The 16,649-nt window shown below is 35.3% G+C and overlaps 1 protein-coding gene and 1 pseudogene across 1 annotated transcript; both read right to left on the bottom strand.

Annotated features, from left to right (window-relative positions):
- Window positions 1–5,642: 5,642 nt before the first annotated feature.
- On the bottom strand, window positions 5,643–6,295 carry LOC107854653. Its single transcript, XM_047401523.1, has 3 exons — window positions 6,114–6,295; window positions 5,888–6,071; window positions 5,643–5,717 (listed from the first exon to the last, which is right to left on the bottom strand). Exons 1-3 carry the CDS (start codon window positions 6,293–6,295, stop codon window positions 5,643–5,645), a joined length of 441 nt encoding a protein of 146 aa, XP_047257479.1.
- A 2,447-nt stretch (window positions 6,296–8,742) lies between these two features.
- LOC124885219 lies at window positions 8,743–15,487 on the bottom strand (annotated as a pseudogene).
- Between the last annotated feature and the right edge of the window lie 1,162 nt (window positions 15,488–16,649).

Here is a 16,649-nt window from a genome sequence, read left to right as displayed (position 1 = left end):
TGAACATCGTTTGAATCAAGTTTGGATGACCAAAACAGTAGGTCAATGCTATCTCGATGCGCTGCATCACCCATTTCATCAACAAATATTTTCTCAGCCTTAGGGTGCAGATTCCAGTAAACCAACGCAAACTTGATGCGATGCGTTGATCATCGTATCGATGCCATCTACGCAGTACATCGGTCTGCGTATCACTAGGAATGATTTTTACTTTTTTAGTTCCACATCCAGAGGGGTTAATGGGTCTTTTCCCACCTTATATCAGCCCCCAAAACATGAGATTAAGCCTCTCTAAAGGCAAAATCCCTCATTCTTTCTCAAAGTTTTTCAAGTACAAACCCTAGGGGAATTCAATTTCAAATTCAAGTTTCAAGAACACACCATCAATATTCATGAATTTACTTATCAAGGTATGTTAGGTGTTCATCCAAGGGTTTCCTTCCACCCTTGGAGTTCAAAAACCTCTTTTAAACTACAAGTTGATTGTTTTCATGAATTTCAAGTTAAATTTAATTATATTCATGATTATGATGTTACTTGGGTTTCTAATCCATGATTTTATTCAAGTTTTATGTGAATTAATTAACGCATGTAATGATATGTGGATTCATGTCAAAAACCCTATGCATTTGTAATTTGAGATTGGTAATCATGATACCTACATGTTGTTCATTACTATGTGCATAGATTGTGCTCCCTAAGTATTTGATAAAATGTTCATGTTAGTTGAATAGTGAAATCATAACATGTTAGTATGTATACAAGTTCATACCATGCAAGTGTTTGATTAAAATGCCTAAATGGATGAATTTTGACAAAGTGTCTGGTTATCATGCTTTCAAGATGGTGCTATGTTTTACAATTTACACAATCGAGTCCTGGGGGTATCTAATACTGACAATCTAGTTTTTTACCTATATTTACAGTAGTTCCAGGATAATCTCAGTGATGTTACATACAGTAGGACACAGTCAGTTATAGAACTCAGTATATCTAGCCAGTTAATAGAATTTAGTGTATTCAGTCAGTTATCAGAACTCAAAGAACTCGGTCCAGTTCAGTTAGATAGCACGATCACTAACAGTTCAGTCATGCCTAGTACAATCTAGAAATCAGTTCAGTATATATTTAGTTGGGAGTAGGAATCAGCACCGAGTGAACTCAGGGATGGGGGAATTTCTGTCGGTAATAGGTTTGAGCCTTAGTACCAATCCCTACGTTACAGAATTACATATCCAATGTAGGTTGAGATGTCTTCCTACCAGTCTAGGGTTGATACATCTCATATGAGTTTTCCTGCCAGCGAGGGTTGATGAAAGGGATTCCTTTTAGAGAGGGTTAACTCATAGCCATTATTAGTATCCCTTGGCAAGGTACTAACACCCTTCCAGTTGGGGTCGCAGGTTGGACCGCAACTCAGTTTAGAATTAGGGTATGTCGGTTAGATGAATACTCCCACAGTTTTAGTTTTAGACTCAGTATAAAACCTTAGTTTAGTTACAGTATCAGGACTATCGGATATAGTCACCCAGATCAGTATAGAACTCAGTTCAGTTCTACAAAATCAGGACTGTCAGAAATAGTCACTCAATTAATAGTAATTCAATATCAGTAAATTCAGATATCAACCATTCAGATTTTAGAACTCATTATCCAGTGTTAATGAAATCTCAGTTACAGTATACGTAGTTATGCATATAGTATTGCATAATCAGTATTTACAACAGTTTCAGATATATATGTACTCTCATTCAGTTATATTCATTCCATTCAGCCAATTATTGTTCATACATATGAACCCATGCATTTAGCCTTACCTTACTTAGCATACCATTACATTTAAAGTACTGACGCATACCTTTCTTTTGTGCTATGGTGTCTTATATCATAGGTTCAGATGCATGGGCTCCTGGCCGTACCTAGTAGCCTAGATCATCATTAGCAGATTTAGGTGGTGAGTCCTCATAGTTTGAGGACAAAGTACTATTTTAGTTTATCAGTACTTCATAGTTGGAGTTAGTTGGGGGCTTGACCCATCAACTCCATATTCAGACAGTTTAGTTAGAGGCTATTCAGACTAGATTATTTTAGATAGTTATTCAGTTTTTAGATATAATTGCCATATGTTATTATTATAAGTATTTGTTTTTAGTTTTGAACCTTGTGGCAGATTCAGCCTAATTTCTGCATTATTATAGAGTTATTTCAGTGATTATAGCAGGTACCAGTCATGGGTTAGCTTGTGGTCCTTCGGGATTATGAGCACCATGTGACATCCGGGGTGCAAAATTGGGGTGTTGCATATGTAGTCAATATTCAAAACTCATTCTTTGAGGCATTTCATCAAACACTTGCAATGCATAGCTTAAGCATGGGAATAGTTTTAAACATGTAGTAGTAGCATAATTTTGATACTAAATCACCCATTAAGGCTTAAATCAGCGAACAACACCATTCAAACATGTAGGGTTTAATAACAACAACCATTTCATGTAAACATGATATAAAATTCAAAATTCATGAAAGTTCATGGACATAATTCATAAAAATACGTAAAGATCATGATTCTAAACTTGGAAATAAATTCTTGGACTCCACGGGTGAAAAGGACCCATGGATGAATATCTAACAAGCCTTAGAGCTTTAATCTTGAAAGAGAATTGACTTTTGTTGAACGTTCTTGAATTGAGAACCTTAAATTCTTGAAGAAGGGCTTGAATCTTGTTCTTGGGAGATGATCTTGAGAGGAAACCCTAATTTTTGTTTCTTGAGAGTGAAGAGGTGAAAGAGAGATAAGAAACTTATATATTAATAGGAAATTATATTTAAACCATGTATTAAGTCGTGGGGTAGGATTTTAGGGTGAGAAAAAGACCAAAATACCCCTATGAAACTAAATCAAAATTGCTGAAATTTTTAGTTGACGACTTAGGTTGATAAGTCGTCACTTAGGTGATGGCTTATCACCTCAAGTCGTCACTTTTGTTGGATTTTAGGGCCTTACTGGTCATGGGTGACAACTTGGTCTGATAACTCGTCACTTAGGTGATGGCTTATCACCCCAAGTCGCCACTTAGAAGCTGAAATTGAGTATTTTCTAGTTGGGCTGATGACTTGGGCTGATAAGTCATCACTTAGTTGATGGCTTATCAACTCAGGTCGTCACTTTATTGTCAGTAAGTAACATAAGTATAACTTTTAGCTCTGATATCATATTAAGGTGAAACCAAATGCGTTGGAAATAAGAGTCAAAGATATTTAATTTGATATAATGTAGGACATGTAACTCATTATGTACAAGGATTAATGATCATTTAAATTTGACCCAAGATGAATCATTCACTAAAACTTAATCAATAGAAGTGTTCTCAATTTGTCTTTGAGTTTGGAGATTTTTATAACCTCGACTGATATAAAAGGATATTTTTACACTATAGAATTGATCATCACACATATATAGACATAAAATTATTGGGTTCAGGTCTGCATACTTCATAACAACAGTTTGAATTCTTGTCCAAAATTTTGGGGTGTTACAAGTTATTGGACATCCCAACTAATCCACTAAAGAGGGATCAATGAAGTTATGTGAACTGCCTGTATCCACCAAGATGTGCAAAGGATTCTTCAAGTGATAGCCAGTGACTTTTAAAGCTATGTTGCCAAGTGACCCATTCATAGAATGTTGAGATATCTCCATTTGTTCTTAATTCTGGTTTTTCTCAATTTCTTGAATCATCAGTGTATTTTTTGCCTCCTCTTCAAAATCCTGATCACACTCTTCCTGTACTTTCTCCCATTATAGTTTGTATAACTATTTTAAATTCCTGCATTTATGTCCAGTGAAAAAGCATAGTCATTTTACCCTCTTCTCATTCATCTTTTTAGGGGTTAATATTTTCCTATGAAAATACTTCAATTGATTGAACCCCTTTCTTGGAGTAGGCAAGATAGATTTCCTATGGTTCCTTTGATCTCAATCCCCTATTCTGATGTAGTAATTCAATTGCAGCAGAAGAAGAAAGGTTGTCTAACAACAACAAGATAGGCTTCTTCCATTCTAACAATCTTATAAGCTTGAGACAATGTGGTGGGGTTGGTTATTTTTACTGCAATATTCAACTCAGGTATTAGCCCCCAGTGTAAAAATTGATTGCTTTATCCTCGGATAGATTCACCCTAATTAAGTACATCTCAAATATCCTCTAGTATTCTCTTACACTTCCAACTTATTTCACCTCTTAATTTCCTCCATAGTATCATCAAAATCAGTACCAAATCTCTCCACCATGGCTAGAGCATACTCACTCCATGATGCAGGTTGGAGATATTGTTTGTATCTCATAAAAGTCAAAAGACACTAAATGGCTTCACCCTCCAACTGTAAAGCAGCTACTCCAACTTTTTCTTTTGCTTGTATATTTTCTTTAGAAAAAAATTGTTCAATTGAACAACCATGATCGTAGGTCATCCTGTTAAACCTTCAAAACTCTATTCTGGACCACCTACTGAAATTCGAGTGGTAGGAATAGTAATTATTAAGGCTTTTCTTACCCCTTATTCCCTTTTTTGCAAATTGCTCAACCCTAGATGGATTATTATCCTTTTTTAATGGTGTTTTCGATCTTTGATTTTCCCCAGCTGACAACTAGTTCTTCAACTCAATCATTGTTTGATCTAGTTTTTCTAATGAAGAGACCTTCCCTGCTAGTGAGGCAACTTAAGTTATCAATTGTTGCATCATATCCCATAATTCTCCTACATCTACAACAGGTAAATAATTGTTGGGATCCCTATTTGATTAAGCACCCTTCGTCAATAATGCCAATAAACGACTGGCTCTGATACCACTAATAGCAAAATCTCAAGAATTATTGTAGATTCGAGAAATTCTATGTCATAACCAGGAGTTCAATGGATGATCTCGAGTGAATTAACCAAATATGATGAGAGATAAGAAATGGAAATAGAAAGTGAAGAGCAGTTAAGCAACTGAATTATAATTTCTTAATGAATATTATTAAAGGGTTATACAAGATTTATAAAGGAATATAATCTATAACAATTCTGACTCAACTGCCTTAACTAACTTTCCCACCAAATTGAGCCTAACTAATTGTTGATGTATCAGTCTAACTAATTGTTGATATGTCATTCTCTATTATCTAACTATCAAGCTCCAGTTTTTATTTCTTGTATCACTCTCTTTATCCATCTTAGCAACCAGTTAAAGTTTATACTGATGCAATAGAGATGACCAGAGGTGTTAAAAGATTTGCATTAAAGGTGTCAAAAATTATAATTATGCCCCTAGCCATGATAGAATACGGGAAAATTTTGCAATATCCTAACCACTGTGCTTAGCTTTCATCTTGTGTCGAGAGGTCTCAACTCAACGATGATATATACACCTACAAAACTGAAAATCTGAACTCTCTATACAGTATGATATCTGGTAAAACCCCTGGGACGAGGGTAGCATCACCCTTGGAGATGACAACACTTCTATCATGTTTCCTGAAGTTTCTATTCAAGTTCTTAAGTAGCATTTACATTGTACAGAAATAGATCTTGCTAGCTCTATGTACAACATACAAAAAGTGGACATATAGCATAAAAAGAGCTTTCCAAGTAATTGCTTATTAATTACTACAACCAATCTCCAAAACAAAGTAATCATAAGTTTCAGACCCATGCTTGAATATGAAAAACAGGAACTGGGACGAGAAGATTCATAGATAGAGAAGTTCTTCAAAATTCTTTATTGAATGTACATTTTCATATTCATCATGGGGGAGGGAGGCTAACATTTAAAAGTTTATAGTGACGACAATAAGCGTAAGGAATGAGAATCTATAAGAGACTAAAAAAGGTACAATTGACTTACCGAAACATCAGTGATGTCCCCAATAGCAAAGATATTATTGCGTCCATTGATCCTCAAACTTGGATCAACCATTACCCTTCCACAACCATTATCCTTCAAGATAGTCTCTTTTAGCCATGCTGAACCAAATGGTGTACAGTTGCAAAGAAAATGGCAATCAGCGACTGTAGTTTCTCCACCAGATCTATAAACACCATCTGATGGAGAGTTTACATTGACAGATTACCCCAATATGACCTCAACCTTATTTGAAGTAAGCCAATTCAGTGCCTTGTTGATAGCGCTTTCTCCTATAAATTCCAACAATCTTGATCCCCTGTGCACCAGTCTTACCTTTTTGGTAGGAAAATCCACAGCAATTTCAGCAGTCGGTTCCACACCTGTTAGCCCGCCTCTGACTATTAACATGGAGTTCAGCCTTTATCTTTTCACGCTTTGTAAAATAAGGAACAAGAGTTGATCACAAGTTATGCATACCCTGATTAAGTACAATCTTAAGCTTGGTTTAATGAACAACGGAAAGTTTGCTTTGCTACTACCCTTCCATTTGTTGCTTCATTTTATGAAAAGTTTGCTTTGTTACTACTCTTTCAATTGTTGTTTCATTTTATTTATATGTTGTTATTGTGATGTCATATTTTTCTTGTAATCCTACTTTGAAAATTGAAAAAATGATCAAAAATATCCCTGTACTTTAGTTAATTGTCACTTCGCCCTTCATTAAACTATGTGTCTATATTTACCCCTCCTGTCATACTATGTCACTATTTTTACCCCTCCCATTAATCAACTTAACAAATATACCCTTATTTTAAACAATTGTCCATCATGACTCTTTAAAATTCTACATAGCCTATTATTTGAGTGAAGTGCATGAGCATGCCACCTCACCATCAAATCTCACTATTTAGAAATGCACTAATTCTTGTTTATAATAATTTTATTTCTTTTGATTTTTCATATATTGTTTTATAAATCAATCCCTAATTAACTTAAAATCTCTCAAATAACTATAATTTTTAATACACTAGAACCCACCTACTCCATCACTCTATTTCATTAACATTATTGTTGTTGTTTTGAATTTTCCAGCCCAGTAATGATGTGTTCTCCACTTCCGTCCTCTTTCTTGCTTTAAACCACAAATTGAATCCAAATTTGTGGAATAATTTTGTTCTCTCTATAGACATGGATGAGCTTCAAGAATGAGATGTTCTTTTCAACAATGGTGTTATCAAATGAGCTCGTTTTTAACAAAAATATAAATAGAATATCCTATTTTGAGGTGATATATTCTTGAACTGTTCAATAGCTTAGGAAAGGAAAGAACTTCAATTCATACTCTGTTATAGATTTAACTACATGAACGACAAAGAAGTTATTCATCACTCTTGTTCCTCTTCAATACATTGATGAACCCATACCTTGCAATGCTTGTTTTTGGAAAATTAATATTTGGGTTTATCTTCCTGAAATTTAGATATAAAGAAATTGATTGTTTTCTCAAATGTAAAGTGGGTTTGAAAGTTGAGAGAGTAAATATGTGAAAAGTGATGAAGATGAGGAGTGGATAGTCGAAATTGTAGATTGAGATAACGAAATAAGAAGAAGACAAAATGGCATAGTTACACTGATGACCAGAAGAAGAAAAGAAAGAAAAACTGAAGAAGAAAAGAAAAAAAGTAAAAAATCTGAAATTAAAAAATAATACTTAAAGAAATAATAATAAATATAGAATTATAGATAACTATGTATATCATCCAATCAGAAGATAACGGTGTATAAATTAATCAAAAGTTTCTTTCACCTTGTCATGCTGGATCACGGTTAAAAGTAGGGTATTTTCATTAAGTTTATGAACGGGAGGAGTAAAAATAGTTTCATAGTATAATAGGAGGGGTAAATATAGCCACATAATGTAACGAAGGACAAACTTAGCCAATTAATTAAAGTAGAGAGATATTTTTGACCTAATATCAATTGGAAACAGCCCCTCTATCCCATAAAGGCATACATACACCTTATCCTCTTCATATCACTCTTGAGACATCATACTAGGTATGTTTGTATTCTTTCAAGATAAATCACTCATACCTTGGTAAGTTATCCTTCTCTCAGACGAAATTGATTTCAGAGGTAACAACTTAATGATGTCGTGATTTAAGTCCCAGCATACACTTCGGGTACCAAAAGTAAAGAGCCTACATCAATATATTGTTTTCTACAAATAACATCCAGTAAACTGTGAGGCTAATATAACCAAGCTAAGAATTTCTTTTGACCTCTCTAGTCACCTAAACAGAAAAGGAAAAATAAAAGACGAAACGAAATCTGATTCTCCTTTTTCCTATCTTTTCCATATGCCTTATCACCATATAAGATCACCATATGAGGTTTGAGAGGATAGAGTGTACGCAAACTACCACTACCTTGAGGCAAAGAAGTTGTTTCAGGTAGATCCTTGACTCAAGGAAAATAGTCTGAAGCAATATAGAAAAAGAAGTATGGAAATGACAAAACTATGGAAAAATACTATAGACAACCTACCAAAACATCCTAAACAATTATAACAAGAAGATAATACAGTAATCGAGGGACAAAAAAGAACAGATAGTGGCCACAATCAAAGGACAAGAAACTGCAAGAGTAATACGACTTATAATATAGAAGAATAAATGAGACAACTTTAGTATAACATTGAAAACAAAATAAAAAAGGGGAAACAAATGATCAGTTAGAATAACCTTTCTAACTGGATACATAATTTATTAAGAGAAATTATCAAACTCAACACACCAACTCATCTAGCGACCTGTAATAGATCTGTATATCAATAGAAATGAGACAACTAAACATTAATTAGGTTGTAGACCGAGTCCCTTCCGCGTATTCCCAACAAATAAATACCTAGATTTTATCATGCCTAGGACTCGTCCAGCAATAGAGAAACAAGGGAATTGAGCCACTGCTTTTTTTCTCCCAAGAGAAACTATGGCAAGTGCCTTAGTTGCTGGCTTATATATAACCAATTTCTCATCTTTTGCTCCCTTTGCCAACAATGCGATGTTCTTGGCAGCTATCTTTGCATGACTTTGAGCCAAATATCCTTGTTAAGTTCCTGCATTTCACCAGAATTAAGAACAAATCTGATGTAATAAGAAGGTTTAAGAAGGTGAGAAAAGATTCATTTACTTACTGGAATATCAGAGATATCCCCAATACCAAAAATATTATTGTGACTTTTGACCCTCAAATTTGAATTAACCATTAGCCTTCCTTGGGTATCCAAACTATCCTTCAAGAGATGAACCAATTGATTTTCCAATGCAAATAAAATGGCAATCAGCAACTATAGTTTCTCCACCTGATGTTCGATAAACACCATATGATGAAGAGTTTAAATCAAAAGATTGTTCTAAGATGACTTCAACATTATTTGAAGTAAGCCAATTCATAGTCTTTCTGTTAGCACTCTCTCCGATGAATTCCAACAATTTTGATCCCCTGTGTGTTGGCGTTACTTAGTTGCTTAGCTTAGTTACATGTGTATTGTAAATACATTATTGTTTTTGTATGTGTATATAATTAGGTCACTTTATTTCATTCTTTTGGGCTAGTAGTAAAGCAATAGCCCAATTTATATTTTTCGGGTTGTTTGGCCCACTCTTGAATATAAAGGATAAATTAGATCCTTCTAGACACAGAATATAATATTTAGTTCCAAGTTAAGACCTTCATTTTATCTCTCTAAAGTTCCATGGCAGAGCTTGGTTATTGATCTATCTTGTGATAAATGCTATACATTGACATGGTATCAGAGCGATCCGTGACCTTTGGTTGATTCTCCACCTTCCGATGGTACCCTCGTGGTATTTCATGGTACTCTTCTCGATCGACGGCGAATTTCCAGTTCATCGAAGTTTGATCTCCTGTGCATAATTTTTTGCCGTGGTTGTTTCGTATTGTATTTTCCTTGTTATACCAAGGTTGTTGCCATTTTTAGTTGTAAAAACGGGGGGTAATTTTTCTTGTTCTCGCTCATCTCTGTGACATTTTCCTTTGTTGTGTTGAAATCGACAGTGTTCTCTGCATTTTTTATTATTTTTCGCTCGCATGGTGAACACAAGTAGTTCTTTGGGTGCTTCAACCCCCGTTCCCATTGATTATTCTGACCCTCTATATCTCTCCTCCTCCGATGTGCCTGGAATATCCCTAGTTATCATCCCTTTTTCAGGGATTAGTTTTAGAGGATGGAAGAGAAATATGATTGTGTCTTTATCTGCTAGAAACAAAATAGTTTTTATTGATGGTTCATATACCAGACCTGCTGAAGGTACATCTCGTGCTAGGGTCTGGGTTAGATGCAATAATATGGTCATATCATGGTTGACCAATTCTTTATCTCCTGATATAGAAGAAAGTGTGCAAAACTCTAACACAGCTGAGAGTATTTAGAGTCAATTGAATAAGCGGTATGATTTGGTCAGTGGCACTAAGGTGTTTGAATTTAAGAAAGAATTAGCTTCCACTAGTCAGGGATCTTTAGACATTACCTCTTATTTTAACAAACTTAAGATATTATGGGATGAGCTTAGGTTTATTTCTACATCTTATATCAATACCTCCACATGTGCTGCAAAGCCTAATCTTCAAAAGAAAGATGAAGAAAATAAGGTTTACTAGTTCCTCATGGGGCAGAATGAGGCATATATTAGAGTGCGAAGTAACCTTCTTATGGCACAACCATTCCCCTCTCTTGATTCGGCATATAACATCCTCCTGCAAGATGAAAGGCAGAGACAAGTAATATCTCCTGCTCAATTTCCCACAGAATCTGCCTCTTTTCAAGTGTCTCATAATCGCAAACCTGGACCATATTTTCCATCTAATAAGACCCACAACTCTTATCCTATTTCACCCAAACCTCAAAGTGGTTATCCCTATAAATATTTTGCTCCTCGAATCAACTTTGATCAAGATAAATCTTCCTTGTTTTGCAAATATTGCAAAAGGAGTGGATATGTCATTGAAAAGTGTCATAAACTGTTTGGGTATCCTGCTGAATTAAAGCCTTCCAATCCTAATTTTAAGGGTAAGCGAGTGGTTGCTTCTGCTGAGATTCAAGAGTCTTCTGGACTGACCACTTCTTCTGTTGCTCATTCCCTTGATAGTCCTAATGATCTCTCATTTGATGGGTTATCCAAGGGGCAGCATAGCCAAGCTCTAAGTCTACTATAGAATTTCAAGATTTCAGATCAACCTTCTAGTCTTATGGTTTCTACTGGTTTTGTTGGTATGCATTTTTCACCTGTTTCAATAGCGTCTATGGTTTCTTCAGGTGCTTGCATGATTAGTAAGGTAGATAGAAGCATTTGGATTATTGACTCTAGTGTTACTGATCACATGACCTCAAATAAGGACTTATTATTCAATATTTAGCCTTTAGTAACACCTTACCTGGTTACCCTTCCTAATGGTTACAAAGTGAAGGTGACTTGCACGGGCTCTATTTATTTTCTCTCTTTAACCCTTCATCATGTCCTTTATATACCTAGTTTCCAGTATAATCTTGTGTCTGTTTCAAAGATCATTACTCAATTAAATTGTTTTGTACTCTTTACCAAACTCTCTTGTTTTATCCAGACCCCTTCAATAAAGAGGCCAGTGGAGCTTGGTAGATTGGAGCATAACCTTTACAAATTGATACAGTCTTCAGTACCTCATAGTCCAGATTCTGCTTCTGCTGATCCTGATTCATTTGTTGCCCGTATTTCTTCTAGTTTTTTTGCTAATTATTCTCCTGACATTTTAATTCCCTCTATTGTTTTCCATTTTAGTGATTTCAATCTATTACATAATGAAGAATTTTTATGGAATAACCGTTTGGGTCACATGCCCTTTGCAAGAATGAATAAATTGCTTCTATTCCATGTAAATTTTCTTCTAAACAGTCTTTTTCTTGTACTATTTATCCTTTAGCTAGGCAATCCAGACTTCTCTTTCCTGATAGCTCTATCAAAACATGTCATCCTTTCCAACTCATTCATATAGACACTCCGGGTCCTTATAATACCCCCTACATATTCTAACTGTAAGTATTTCCTTACTATAGTCGATGACTACACTAGGGACACATGGACTCACCTTTTAGGGTCCAAAAGCAATGTTTTTCCTTTGGTCAAATCTTTCTTTTCCATGGTTCGCACCCAATTTAATGCCTCTGTTCTTACTGTTAGAAGTGATAATGCGCGGGAACTTGGTTCAAGCAATTTTGCTTTTCAATTCTTTTCTGAGAATGGTATCATTCATCAAACTTCATGTCCTCATACTCCACAGCAAAATGGTGTCGTAGAAAGAAAACATAGACACCTCCTTGAGACTTCAAGGGCTTTATTATTCCAATCAAAATTACCTTTAAGATTTTGGGGTGATTGTGTCTTGATTGCCACCTATCTTATTAATTGGTTTCCCTCTTCTATACTAAATAATAAAAATCCTTTTGAATTGCTACATGGTCACATTCCTTCTTATTCTCACTTAAAGTCTTTCAGTTGTCTATGCTTTTCCACTATTCAAAAGTGTCACAGGGATAAATTTCAGCCTCGAGCTGATTCTTGTGTATTTATTGGTTATCCCTTGACCAAAAAAGGTTACAAACTCTATAACCTCAAGACTCACCTCACCATTATATCTAGAGATGTAGTATTCCATGAATTTTCTTTTCCATTTCATGACCTTACATCCTTCAATCCTCCCTCTTCCTCTCCTGTCACATATCCTCCATTTGAACCTCATTTAATCTCTTCATCTCCACCTGTTTCCACTATTTCTCCTTCTGTTGCTGCTCCTACCCCTCCCAGAAGATCCACCAGATCACACACTACCCTGGCCCATCTTCAGCAGTTTGTATATGATCTTTCCCTTCTATTTGTAGATGTAGTCTATCTTCCACGTGCCCTAGTCACTTTCCTAACAATGCTGCACCTAAACCACAATCCTACAAGCAGGCTGTTTGCATCCCTGCTTGGTAGGATGCCATAACTAAGGAATTTGAAGCCCTTCAGGCCAAGAACATATGGTCCATTGTCCCGTTACCTCCAGGAAGGAAACCCATTGGTTGTAAGTGGGTTTATAAAGTAAAATACAAGGTCGATGGTTCTGTTGAGAGTTTTACAGCTCGTTTGGTTGTTATAGATGACACCCAAGTGGAAGGGGTTGATTTTAATGAAACCTTCTCACCTGTCGTCAAGTTTTCTACTGTTAAATGCCTTATTGTTGTGGCTGTAAAAAAGGGTTGGCCTTTGTTCCAACTCGATGTCAACAATGCATTTTTGCATGGTGACTTGGATGAGGAAGTACATATGAAACTCCTACCTGGTCTGACTGTTGACTGTCCAGCTGGCTCTTCCTCTTTGGTTTGTCATCTTCAAAAGTCTCTTTATGGGTTTCGACAATCCTCTCGACAGTGGTATGCTAAATTTTCACACGCACTTTATTCCAGGGGTTATGCTCACTCCCTTAATGATCATTCTTTATTTATTAAGAAGTCTACCTCTTTTATTGTGCTTATTGCGGTTTACGTTGATGATATAATTTTTTCTGGTGATGATCTTGATGAAATTTCTGCCCTTAAGTCTTTTCTTGACTCTCAATTTCACATCAAAGATCTGGGTATTTTGAGTTATTTCGTGGGAATTGAGGTTCACTATTCTGATAATGGTTTGCTTCTTCATCAGAAGAAGTTCATTACTGATCTACTACATGAGTTTCAATGTGATGTGATTTCTCCAGTTGATTGTCCTCTTGATTTTTCTATTAAATTGAAGGCATACATGGGTATCCCATTACCCAATCCCGAGGCTTATCGCAGTTTAGTGGGGAAGCTTAATTTTCTCACTCATACGAGGCCTGACTTATCGTTTGCAGTTCAGCATTTAAGTCAGTTTCTTCAAACACCTTCAGATTCTCATATGTAGGCTGCATTATATTTGTTATGCTATTTGAAAGGGACTTCTACTTTGGGTGTATTTTTCTCTAATTCCCCTGATTTTTCTATTACTGCATTTTGTGACAGTGACTGGGCAGCATGCCCCAACACTCGTCGCTCTGTTACTGGCTTTTGTGTTCTCATGGGTGGTTCTTTGCTCACCTGGAAGGCTAAGAAACAGCCGGTTGTATCTCTTTCTTCTGTCGAGGCCGAGTATAGGTACATTAGAAAAGTTGTGGCCGAATTGGTCTGGTTGTTGCGTTTGCTTGCTGATTTGGGCATCACTATTTCAGTTCCTGTTCCAGTATTTTGTGACAACCAAGCTGCTATTCACATAGCTCGGAACCCTGTGTTTCATGAGCGGACTAAGCATATCGAAGTGGACTGTCACTTTATTCGCACTAAGTTGTCTAACGGATTGATTACCTTGGAACATGTTCCCTCAGGTTCTCAGCTTGTTGATATATTCACCAAGCCGCTCATTGGACTCGTTCATCATCCTGTTGGACCTCCTCCCACTATTAATATGGACTTTGCAGACTTAATCTTTTCATAGTCTGTAAATCAAGAAAAAAAACCCATAGTTAAGCAACAGTTTATAGGCTGAATACATCGATAGCCCTTAAGCTTGACAGTAAATTCCACTGACACTTGAATTATGGCCTCTTCCAATTAAACACCTTTAACATATAGTACAGTGTTCTTATTAGAGACTTCTGCCTCAAATTTTGAAAGCTATTTTGCGTGTGTTCTCAAGCACTTCATTGTTACCGGTTTGGTATTGACTAATTTTCTCAGTTTTTGTCCAAGCACTATTTTTTGTATGACCAGTGGCAACAAGAAGACAGTCATATCGAATTCGACTGCCTTGGGCTGTGAAAACATCAGTGTGTGATGTTAACTGCAGCTGATGTGACGATTTTCGCGTGAGGAAGGTATTCAGAGTGCGAAATGACAGATCTTTTAGCGAATTCAGGTTCAACCATAGACCTTAAACTTGCCCAAGTAATCTCAAAATATTCTTTCCTGTTCACATTTCATACATAAAACACAATAAATCAATAAGACAATGCAAATAAGTAGCCATGATAAATCAAGAATATAAAGGAATCAATCAGTAAATGTATAAAAGTTACTCCCTCCATTTCAATCTAAGTGTCTTACTTTGACTTGGCACGAAACAAAAGAAGACTTTAATCTAGTGATCTTAAACTTGCCATATAGAATGTAAGGAATTGAAAAACTTACTAAATATTAGAAAGAGACACTCTTTCTGGGACAGATCAAAAAGCAAAGTAAACTTGCAATGCAGAATGTTGGATTCGAAAAACTTACTAAAAATCAAAAGAGACACTGTCTAGGGAACAGATCAAAAAGAAAAGTAAGACACTTAAACTATAACAAGAGTAAGAACTTAGCATATTCTCATTGATTTAGCCACAAGGGAATAAAATCAATAAAGAATGAGAGGAAAAAAGTAAAAAGAGAAATTCTTATTACTCATCAATGAGGAAGACAGTGGCCTCATTTTGAAGTGATTTGGCTACAAGAGAGCCAGCAACTCCACCACCAATCACTACTACATTTTTCTTCTCTGCTACTAAACCAGTCATACTAATTGAAATTTTGAAGAAAAGTTGACAACTTCAAGTAAGAAAATCAAGAAAGAGTAGACAAATTGCAGTTGATACTTAACAAAACTCACAATATGGTTTTGCTGGGAGAACTGAAGAGGGAATAGCCTTTATATATACACAAAAAAGGTAGCATCCAGCATGATAAAATAAGATTGGGAAACATGAAATCATGTGGAATCTAGAAGGTAAAGAGCCCCACAAAAAAGAAATCATAATATCACTCCGATTCATATTATTCCCCTATTAATATGACACGCCTTTTTAGGAAATATTAGTTAGATGTTTATTTTACTTGATTTATTAAGATGAACAAGTAAAATAAAATATTTATTTTAATAAAAACTCAAGTAAAATATAAAGGAGAAAGTAAAATATAATCCAGTAAGCAGGAGGAAGATTCCTCGTTTTCCCTCATAGTAGTTGGTACGAGGAAGGATGAACTTTTAAATATACTAGTTTAGGTATACGTGTCTTGCACATGTACCTCGCTTTAATGAGATAAATACACTAAATAGGATATTTGTGTAAATAATAAAGATGAATATAATAATTAAGTTTAATATCTTTTGAGTATGTAAAGATGGAGAATTTATTTATTAAACCTGATGTTATTTTGACATTTTAATATTATTATGTTGCATGGCAGTCAGTGACTTTAAGCATCTTAAGTGCTTTTAAGTTACATTTTGGCAATGGTAGAACGTGCCTATTAATATATTACAATGTGGGAGTTTTCTTTTTTGCTACCTTTATGTGATATTACTCCCATATGTTGAATGCTGCATGGTGCAGCAATATTTCTCTTCCTTTAAGTGCATTAACTGGACACACTTCACGTTTTGCATGGCTGCTCTTTGCATCCTAACTCCAATTTCATTTTGGTTTATGAGTCTTTAATTACAATAGTTAGTGATGGTAGAATGAAGAAATAAGTTTCTTGTAACCATTCACTCTTTATTTCATCATTATTCTATTCTTTATGTTGTTGTAACTCATGTAACTCTTGCAACCTAAAAGTCATTGATATTCCATCTTTACTATCCTATTTACTTTTTCCTATTCATTGCATGGAAGACTTCCTCTCCTATAAATAGAGGTGATCTTCATAATTTTTATATACAACATTATAGAGAGTTCA

This window comes from Capsicum annuum, chromosome 12, assembly GCF_002878395.1.
Source record: "Capsicum annuum cultivar UCD-10X-F1 chromosome 12, UCD10Xv1.1, whole genome shotgun sequence".
NCBI classification, from domain to species: Eukaryota; Viridiplantae; Streptophyta; class Magnoliopsida; order Solanales; family Solanaceae; genus Capsicum; species Capsicum annuum.
Note: the sequence above shows the minus strand (reverse complement) of the source record. Positions and strands in the feature narration are given on the sequence as shown.

Excerpts from the sequence above, each read along its gene's own strand:
- LOC107854653 (XM_047401523.1), bottom strand. The coding sequence starts at position 6,295 with ATGTTAATAGTCAGAGGCGGGCTAACAGGTGTGGAACCGACTGCTGAA. Across the intron at positions 6,072-6,113 it reads AAGGTTGAGGTCATATTGGG|ATCTGGTGGAGAAACTACAG; the intron begins GTAATCTGTCAA and ends TGGTGTTTATAG. Across the intron at positions 5,718-5,887 it reads GGGACATCACTGATGTTTCG|TTCCTGTTTTTCATATTCAA; the intron begins GTAAGTCAATTG and ends TTCTCGTCCCAG.